This window comes from Ascaphus truei, chromosome 4 (assembly GCF_040206685.1).
Source record: "Ascaphus truei isolate aAscTru1 chromosome 4, aAscTru1.hap1, whole genome shotgun sequence".
Taxonomy (NCBI): domain Eukaryota; kingdom Metazoa; phylum Chordata; class Amphibia; order Anura; family Ascaphidae; genus Ascaphus; species Ascaphus truei.
In genome coordinates this window covers 325,584,166-325,594,999 of record NC_134486.1, presented here as the reverse complement: position 1 = coordinate 325,594,999, position 10,834 = coordinate 325,584,166, and the positions used below count along the sequence as shown (strand labels likewise).

At 44.9% G+C, this 10,834-nt stretch overlaps 1 protein-coding gene across 2 annotated transcripts in view; it reads right to left on the bottom strand.

The window, feature by feature from the left end:
* SLC17A5 (solute carrier family 17 member 5) overlaps positions 1-10,834 on the bottom strand; it is a 78,484-nt gene that overhangs the window by 50,518 nt on the left and 17,132 nt on the right. Inside the window, exon 1 of one of the 2 annotated variants that reach the window (XM_075598015.1) lies at positions 6,765-6,903. The exons of the other annotated variant lie outside the window; for it this stretch is intronic. Coding sequence (XP_075454130.1) covers position 6,765 — 1 coding nt within the window. The 5' untranslated portion in view covers positions 6,766-6,903. Of the gene's footprint in view, positions 1-6,764; positions 6,904-10,834 lie in introns of those variants that run through there. 2 annotated transcript variants of the gene reach the window in all.

The window sequence follows — 10,834 nt, the reverse complement described above, 5'->3', positions numbered from 1 at the left end:
CACACACACTGACTGATTGACGCACTGACTGACACACACACATACATACTGACGCACGCACACAACCCCTCACAGCCGCATGCACACAACCCCTCACAGCCACACGCACACATACACAGACTGACGCGCGCACACACACACACACACTGACTGCTGCACACACACCCACTGACTGCTGCACACACACACACTGACTGCTGCACACACACACACACACACACACACACACTGACACACACACACACTGACACAAACAAACACACACACACACACTGACTGACACACACACACTTACTGACGCGCGCGCGCGCACACCCCCACACCCACACACTTACTGAATGACTGACTGACTGCCGCACGCACACACTGACTGACTGAGGCACACACACACGCACACACTGACTGTGTGTGTGTGTGCGTCAGTCAGTCTGTGTGTGTGTTTGTGTTTCTGCGTCAGACTCACTGACGCGCGCGCACACACACTGACTGACTGACGCACACACAATGACTGACGCTGTAAAGGAGGGAGGGGGGGAACTGGATTGATGTGAATGGGGGACAAACAGAGAGAGGGGGAGGGGTGAGGAGAGAGAGAGGAGCGGGAACATTACATCCCGGGCAACGCCGGGTCTCTCAGCTAGTATAAAATAAACGTAAAGAGAGGGTGCATACCATTCAATGATGGATACAAAAAAAGGAACAACAGGACAGTCACTCTTATACTCCCAGAAAGTGAATATATATATCATTTACGTGAATCACTATCCGTATTTGAAGTGTGTGTGTATATAAATATATATATACATACAAATGAGCATACAGTAATATTTCCATTTGCTATTTGCCTTGCTATGGAGGGTTTTTGTCACTTTTTTACTCACATAACTTCACATATACATACATATATAATATATATATATATATATATATATATATATATATATATATATATATATATATATATATATATATATATATATATATATATATATATATATGCGCAGTGGAAGTGTATTGTGTGTATTTACCTACACACTCACTCCACATTTCAGTAACATACATATACATCTAAATAATATTCACATATACACGTTTGCTATAAATGGAATTATTACAATTTTTACATTATATACACGTGCAATGAATGGAATAAACACTGTAATAAGTTTGAAATCGCCTATCCGAGCTGCTATGCATGGCTGATCCCTTTTCTCCAGCTTCCTTGAATGTACTACTGTATGAGGAAGATCATGTGACCAGATGCTAGTGCACGTTTAGAGAGAGGGAGGGCAGTGCTGACAAAGGGGTGTGCCTGGGTTTGTGACAGGCCATGAAGGGGCAGTGCCTAAGCAAATGCTTGTTAAAATAGAATACAAGAAAATTGGTCTTTCAAAGTTGTTTTTTTAAAAACCGAAAATGCTAAAAGTATTTTTTCTTACTACAGAACTGATTTATTAAAAAAAACACACATGCAGGATATAGACTGAACTGCAGCTTAAGTCCTCTGACGAAACACGTAGGAGTGGGGGAGCTAGGCAGGACCTCTGGATGATGCAGCCACCTAACTATGCTACCTAACACATAGGTATGTCCCAGGACATACTTGAAAACGAGAGGTAACTCTCAATGTATTACTTCCTGGTAAAATATTTTATAAATAAATAAATAAATAATAAATAACACTGCTGTGATTATTTTTTCTGGACTTTGAAACGCTTTTTTATATTTATGCTTGCAACATACAGGCTATTCACTTTGCACTCTTTTTGAGAGCACGTACTATTTTATGTCACATGCGTGCTATTTTGTTCTACGTATAGAGTGACCCTCAGAGCACGGTTACCAATTTCCCCCAGAGATTTCAATTGCTGTGGGTTTGGAACATATATCTGCTTTTAAGAGGCGGAATTTATGCTTGATGAGGAAGTATTTTATATACTGGTTAATCACTCTATGTCCTCAGGGACGTATTATATCAGATGCATGTCTCATTTACTTGGAATTGTAATAGCCTGTCATAGAGTTTCTTGCTAACAAGTGTTTCTTACATCTGTCTATAATAGGCATTAGGGTTTACATTGTGAGTTTATCCCTATATTATGCAACAGTGTTTCTATTGGGTAGTATTCGTGACAGGGGTCCTAGCCTTATTTTTAACATTTTTGTACTGTTATCTATCTCTTTGTGTCAATTAATAAATTGTTATTTTCTAAACGGTATACCTGAGTGCTTCCAAGCGGGTTTCTTTTTTCTTGCTACATTATTATTATCGACCCGTGAGCACCGCCTGTTATGGTAATTTCTCCATTATATACTGGCTTATGGTGACCATTATTTTGTTGGAGTGGATGCGAGCTTATTTCCCTTTTCTTCGTATATACATACATACATACATACATACATACATACATACACACACACACACAGTGTACATATAAACAAATATTACTCACAACACGCTTTTAATACCAGAAACGAAGAGGCTTAACTGGTCTATTCCTCACATCCATGAAGCTCTATTTACATATCCAAATGGGCGTAACTCCTACCCAAGTCAACCAGTAACGGAGCTTGATCAATCTCGGCGATGTATATGGATGTCCATAAAAAAGGGAATCATAAGCAGTAGTGAGTCAAAAACACTGCTTAGTAAAACAGCTCTTTATCTATGCATAGCTTACATATTCATCATTAGCCATTTGCTGCAGTTAATGGGTACCGCATGTTCTTTGCCAGCTGGCAATGTGCAAAATCGCTATGCTCCAGGCTGGGGCAACTCGCCCCAGTTCGCAGATCTGGCCATAAAAAAAGTAATTGTACACCACTGTATAAACAACTATATTGTGCTGGATAACTCAAGAAGAACAATATTTTTTAATGTAACAAAACAAAAAATCCCACACATCCCTGCATTGTCGTGGACTCAAACTGGTCGGTAGAGAACCTCTCTAGACCTAGTGTCTGTACTATTGTCAGTACTCTCTTTTTGGTTGCACCTTATACCAATTAATCCTAATGTGTATCTGTTAGGAATAGATGTTTACCATTTGGGATTTTTTAGCTCACCTTTTTACCTAGTTAGGTTTTCATTGAACATGTTATTTCACCATCTCCATTTGGATTGACATTACTTTCATCTGGCTTTTCATCATTTCATTGGGAACGGGCCGAAGAAGGGGTCTGTACCCCGAAACTTTGCTCCCTTCCCCTGTATCACCACATTTGTTTACACCCCCTCTCCCATCTCACTGATATTTCCCTTTCCTTCCCCTTCTCTTGTTTTCTCCCACTCCTTCCTTGTCACATATACCGCACACTGTGTGTGACCTACGCCCCTTAGGGGTTTGTGTTCTTTTCTTGATTAAATTAGTGGGGCTTATTCATTTGTCAATTGTCATTTATGAGTACTAGGAACATTGTTGTGTTTTTATTATTTTTTAATGGGACTATTATACTAAAACCACAGCTACAGATTTCTGCTTGGGAAAAACGCTAACAATTTGAAGGTTACTTAGCCACCGTATAATACTAGAAAACCTATAAAGGCTAAAAATCAATTGGAGGAGAAAGGCAGGAGCAGATGAGCTAACAAATCGTAGAATATTCTAAATAATAGCAGAGACTGGCAAAATAACCTTAAAGCTGCAGTTCAGTCGGTTTTTATTTTTTATTTATTTTTTTACTTCAATAGTTTCATGTGGGAAATCTCTAATTACCTAAAGAACTGTATAGCTGACGGTCAATTCGTTCTCCATGTATTGATCAGCGAAATTTGGTGACATAATTAGTGAAGGGATCTGTTTATATTCTGCTTCAGTCCGTCAGTGGAAGCTCATGAATATTCATGAGCACTCCTGCACTGACATGTGCAAGAGGGAGGGCAGTGCTGACAAAGGAGTGTGCCAGGACATGAAGGGGCAGTGCCTTAGCAAATGCTTGTTAAAATAGAATACAAGAAAATTGGTCTTTCAACTTTGTTTTTTTTTAAAACAGAAAATGCTAAAAGTATTTTTTCTTACTACAGAACTGATTTATTAAAAAAAACACACATGCAGGATATTGCCTGAACTGCAGCTTTAAGCGCATGTTTGCAAATGCAAGAAGTCTAGCAGATAAATGGGGAGCTTGAAATAGCAATATGACATGATAGACATTACTGAAATACTGTATGGTGGGATAAACCACGCGAGTGGGCAGTTGATTTAGAGCAGTGTTTTGCAAACCTATCCACGTGACCACACCAGGTTTCTGAGACAACCACCTAACATTCTATTAATATGCATAAAAAATAAATCAAAGTGCATTCACCTGGATGCAAGTGCTTTGGTTATTCCCCAAACCTTGCTTGGTCATGGGTCACGAGGAGAGGTTTAGAAAACACGAATTCAGAGAGCTATTCTCTTTGTCAGAGGGACCTTGCAAATAGGTGTGGTGAAGTATATAGTAAATATTCAAGTGAGGAAACATTGGGAAACAATGATCATAGTCTTCTTGTAAATAATTTAACAGTATTACATGGGATAAACAAAGCTTCTTAACTCTATAAAGACAGATTTACGTCAACTTAGTAAGAATTTACAAGGAATAAACTGGGATAGGATCTTGCAGCAAAAAAAATAATACGCAAGGGCCAAGGGTTTTCAATTTGTGTTAATGATCATTACTGTAGGTTAGTAAACAGAGCACAATCTCTGGTGACACTAAATTATGTAAGGTAGTACAATTAGAGTTTGTAATGTCCCAACAGAAAGACTTGATAAACTGGAAGATTGAGGAGAGTACAGTAAGTGGCAGATGAGATTTAATACAGATAAATGTAAGATTACGCATTTGTATATAGCATGATTATTCATGCTTCTTAAACTAAATGGTACAAAATGAGGTTAAATCCTGATGGAGAAGGATTTAGGAGTGCTTGTAGGCAGCAGACCGCAATAGTGCTCAACAACTAGCAGCAGCTGCAACGGCTAGTATATCATCATGCATAAAACGGGGTATGGATGGAAGGGACTATAGCAGGGGTGGGGAACGTCAGGCCCGAGGGCCGTATAAGGCCCCCGAAATCATTTGGTCTGGCCCTGCTAAGGCAACTGCTACAACCGGGGTCACGCTAATTTTTTTAAAAATAGCCGCCGCGCGCCCGATCGGGAGGAGGTGGTGTGAGGTGCCGGCAGCCCTACATGATCCCCAGCAGCCACTGTACTAGCCCCAGCACCCACCGTATTTTTCCCCGCACCCCCCCGCCGCAGTCCCCGCACTTCCCCAGCAGTTCCCCCCACACTTACCCCAGCAGCCGCCCTACACGATCCCCCCAACTACCAGAGGTGGGGGGAGGGGGAGATCTGTGTGCCTGCTGTGTGCCTGCTGTGTGCCTGCCTGTGTGCCTGCATGGCCTGCGAACGATGTTATAAATATCCAAATGGCCCTTGGCAGAAAAAAGGTTCCCCACCCCTGGACTATAGCATCATTTTGCAACTATAAATCTTTAGTAGGGCCGCCCCTTGAATACAGAGTATAGTTTTGGGAACCACCCTATTAAAAACAAACTAACAAAAAAAACCATAGAACTGGAAAAAAGTGCAGAATAGAGCTACTCAATGAATAATGGGCACGGAAGATCTGACTTATGAGGAAAGGTTATTGAAGGGTTCTTTACAGAAAGAGCAGTTAACATGTGGCATTAGCTACCAATGGAGTGTGTGATTGCAGATACAATAGATATCTTTAGGAAAATACATCTTTCGAGAAATGAAAGGGATACAAGGATTTACCAAATAAGTTAAACATCCAGGGAGAAAACGGATTGCTATTACTGGAGCCGTGAAGGATTTTTGGCCCTTATGGAATAATTGTCAAATGTTTCACTGTTTCTTTTTTTGTCTTCCTCTTGATCGATATAAATACAGATATAGGATGATTATCTTATATGACTAAATTTAACATAAGTTGAACTCAATGGAGCCATTATGTAACCTTAAAGGAAAATGGGCTTTATTAGAAACAAAAATATACATAACCTGTGAAGTTAAAAACTTTTACTTGGTCCATCCTGGGAAAAAATGAACAGGTTTTTATTTGCACTGTGTCCACTGTAATTTTAACATACTTGACATACAAATAGGGATACTGTTATGGAGCTGGACAGAACGTTTTGGAACGACCCTTCTGCTTTATGGAAACCATTATCTACTCTGTCAGAACAACATGCTCACAGCCTATAAAACATCAGAAGACGATATCAATATTCTATCAAAGGTAATGTTATAAAATTATTTATAATGATTCTATTTTTGAAAGGTCCTCCGCTTAATCCCATTGGGGAGTCAATTTACTTGTGGATCTGCATGTCTTTTTGAGGCTCAGATGATTATTAACGAAGCATGTAACCGGTCATTTTGGAAATGTATTTCATAATAAAGGATGATTACAAGTTTATACAGTAATAATAATAGCATGTTCTTATAAAGCGCTGCTAGTTGTACGTATCTTTACAGAGACATTTTACAGGCACAGGTCCCTGCCCCGTGGAGCTTACAATCTATGTTTTTGGTGTCTGAGGCACAGGGAGATAAGGTGATTTGCACAGGGTCACAAGGAGATGACACCAGGAATTGAACCAGCGCCCCTGCTTCAAACTCTCAATGCCACTCAGTGTCTTTACTCACTGAGTCACTCCTCATAATAAGCATAGAAAAAAGCTAATATTCTGCTTTCTACACATGACTACAGTATCCTGAAAACAACACTTAACAAAATATCCTTACTTTTTGGACTTGTGTGCGTTCTCGGTCGTCTTGCCTAAAGTTACTAAAATACAATGAGTTCTTGGTGCAGTGAATCCAGTCGTATGAACCACGCAATGGCTCTGGCTGGTGTACTTGCATGGTGTAATACTAACCAGTGAAACCAGTCTTACAAACTAAAACAGAGGGCTGGATACTGTCAGGAAACAACTTGTAGATTGGATAACCAATCTTTGCAAACAGAACCCAATAAGAATATGCCAATAGGAAGAAGCCACAAATGGGAATGTATTGGCTTGAGTATTGCATTTCAATGCAAACTTTAATCAAAGGGTTAACAGCCTTCTACAAAATTAAATAAAAAACAAACACACGCCAATAACTGCTGATGTTTTCATGATGTGAAAACATGTAATTTGATTTGATTATGATTGCACTGTTGATATTAGTTTACAGTAAACAAATTAAAGATGGCTCGCAGGAAGACTGTTTTCTCTAAGACATGTTTATTTATACAAATTTAAAAACCAATAATAATTTTTTTTTTTTAAAAGGTATGTTTTGTGTGTATACAAGTTTTGGGGAAACCTTAAACATCTTCATCGCAAAAGAAAAAAAATGCAGAATTATGGTTTTCCAAGAGATTACACTTACAAATCAAAGGTTAGGAGTGTTTCTAGCTTGTTTAAAGGGCCAATTGCTGCTAAAACAAGTGTCATGTTAAGTACTGTATTGGTTACTGACCAACATAAATCAGGCAAGAATAAGGCCCAGGACATAGTGAAATCAGCGTCGCTGAGGCGGGCTGAGCCGCGCTGAACAGATGCACAAAGTCCCTGCATCTGTAATCAGCGCGGCTATAGTTTCTCCCTCCGCATGCGCGCTGATGCGTGCGGAGGCTGAGAAACTTCCCCGAGACAGGCAGGTTTGAAATTTGCCGCTCGGGGAAGCGGAGGAGCGGTCACGTGACCGCTCCCATCCAATGGGGCTGCAGCCGGCCCGGCATTTTAACTACAGAGCTACCAGACCGTATGTGTGTGTATATGTAGGGGGGGGAGCGGGTGATGTGCCCCCTTCTGCCCCGATCACCGTAGCTGCCTCCCTGCCCGCGCGGGAGATGGAGGGGCGTTGCGCGTCTGCCGGGGGGGGGGGGGGGGGGAGGAAGAGGTTGTGTCCCGGAGCAGTGGTGGCAGCAAGGTGGTGTGATATATATATTTATTTATAGTGTGTGTGTGTGTGTGTATATATATTTGTGTGAATATATTTATCAAAGTTGCACAATGTTAATAAATAATTTATTCTCAAGTCTTTTTTTTAATTTTTAAAATATTATATAATACACACACACACACACACACACACACACACACACACACACACACACACACACACACACACACACACACACACACACACACACACACACACACACACACACACACACACACACACACACTGACAGCTACCAAGTGACACACACACACAGTGATAACCGCCTCCCAAGCACGCTTGCTGTTTCCTCTGCCAGGACAGCAAAAAGCTCCTGGTGGAGCGAGCAGTAGCACCAAAGTATATACTATGTCCCAGGCCTACGGCTAGGTCCCTGCCGCTGACAGCGACGCGCACGCCTCACACCAGCCCCTTACCTCCCTCTCTAGCAGGCCCCGGTGTCTCCTCGTTTGTTGTCCCTCTATGAGCAGTGGTGCTCAGCCAGCAGGGAATAAAACAAGATTGTGTTTCCGTGCGGCGACACGTCACATGGTGCGCTGGGAGCCAATCAAGAGGGGAGATCGCCGGAGCCAGAAACCGGAGAATAGAAGAGCTAAATGATAATTATGGGCACATTGATGTAAAGTTTGGGGCAGAATGAAGGTGCCTACATTGTGTTGCAAAGTGTGATACCCCATTACTAATGATCAGTATCCTAAAAAATCCACATCTCTTTTTATTGCTTCCATATCTGTCTCTAATATTTATTCATGTTTCAATCCAGTGAAGTACTAAGGCTTCTTTGCAATGCACACAAAATATTTTACACTCAAAACTCCAGTTTTAACTCTGCCTTTAAATGTGATTTTTTTTCATATAAAAGTATGATTTTTTTCAACGTATGAGAGTTCTTGTGGGCTACTCAGATAAATGAGTATTTTATTACATAATAACGTTACTTTCCCCCATAACTTCATTTGGAGGGTTTGGTTAAGTGGCCAGGATTATTTTAAAACACATTTTCTCACTTGCCTAGAGACATGTCTGTCAGCTGCAGGGTCAGCCAGCTGGTGGGGTCTGGGCAGAGCAGGGGCACAACGCAGCATGGCAGAGCAGCATGGCAGAGGACTAGAGCAAATCAAAGGGGCAGAGCTTGAGAGGTGGCTTCAGAGGGGGGTAGTCCGCAGCCTGATAAATAAACTGATGTAGCAGAACCAGGGCCGCAGCGGGGGAGAGTCGGGGCCTAGCAGCACATAGAAGCCCGCAGCCTGACATAGAGGCCCGCAGCCTGACATAGAGGCCCGCAGCCTGACATAGAGGCCCGCAGCCTGGCATAGAGGCCCGCAGCCTGACGTAGAGGCCCGCAGCCTGACGTAGAGGCCCGCAGCCTGACGTAGAGGCCCGCAGCCTGACGTAGAGGCCCGCAGCCTGACGTAGAGGCCCGCAGCCTGACGTAGAGGCCCGCAGCCTGACATAGAGGCCCGCAGCCTGACATAGAGGCCCGCAGCCCTCCCCCTTCTGAATGTGACTGGGAGAGAGGGGGGAAGGAGCTTCTGGCAAAGTGTGAGGGGAGACCGGGTGTGAGAGAAGCAGTGTTCAGAGTTAACTCCTATGTTAACCCCTTCCATCCCCACCCTCTCCCTGGGACACTGCAGTAAATAAGTGTATGTGTAGCAGGTTAATCCCAAACTGGAAGAGCAGGTTTATATTTATAATGTTTGGTGGTAGAGCTCGGGCAGGCTTTGTGTATCAGTACAGTGGGGTATGCATTGCTGGTTTGGTGCTGTTGGCTGTGAGGGGGGGAGGAAGAGAGAGAGCTGCTGGGGGGGGGGGGGGAAAGAGAGAGCTGCTGGGGGGGGGGGGTGGGGAGAGAGCTGCTGGGGGGAGAAGAGAGAGAGCTGCTGGGGGGGGGGGGGAAGAAGAGAGAGCTGCTGGGGGGGGGGGAGAAGAGAGAGCTGCTGGGGGGGGGGAGAAGAGAGAGCTGCTGGGGGGGGGAGAAGAGAGAGCTGCTGGGGGGGGGGGAGAAGAGAGCTGCTGGGGGGTGGGAGAGAGTTGCTGGGGGGGTGGGGTGGGAGAGAGCTGCTGGGGGGGGTGTGGGAGAGAGCTGCTGGGGGGTGGGAGAGAGCTGCTGGGGGGTGGGAGAGAGCTGCTGGGGGGTGGGAGAGAGCTGCTGGGGGGTGGGAGAGAGCTGCTGGGGGGGTGGGAGAGAGCTTCTGGTGGGTGGGAGAGAGCTGCTGGGGGGTGGGAGTGAGCTGCTGGGGGGATGGGAGTGAGCTGCTGGGGGGATGGGAGTGAGCTGCTGGGGGGGTGGGAGTGAGCTGCTGGGGGGGTGGGAGAGAGCTGCTGGGGGGGTAGGAGAGAGCTGCTGGGGGGGTAGGAGAGAGCTGCTGGGGGGGTGGGAGAGCTGCTGGGGGGGTGGGAGAGCTGCTAGGGGGGTGGGAGAGCTGCTGGGGGGGGGGTGGGAGAGAGCTGCTGGGGGGGTGGGAGAGAGCTGCTGGGGGGGGTGGGAGAGCTGCTGGGGTGGAGGGGATGGGGAGGGGAGAGAGCTGTTGGGGGGGATGGTGAGGGGAGAGCTGTTGGGGAGGGATAGTGAGGGGAGAGAGCTGCTGGGGGGGAGGGGAGAGAGCTGCTGGGGGGGAGGGGAGAGAGCTGCTGGGGGGGAGGGAGAAGAGAGAGCGCTGCTGGAGGGGGAGAAGAGAGAGTGCTGCTGGGGGGGGGGAGAAGAGAGAGAGCTGCTGGGGGGGGGGAGGAAGAAAGCTGCTGGGGGGGGGGAGGAAGAGAGCTGCTGGGGGGGGGGGAGGAAGAGAGCTGCTGGGGGGGGGAGGAAGAGAGCTGCTGGGGGGGGGGGGAGGAAGAGAGCTGCTGGGGGGAGGAAGAGAGCT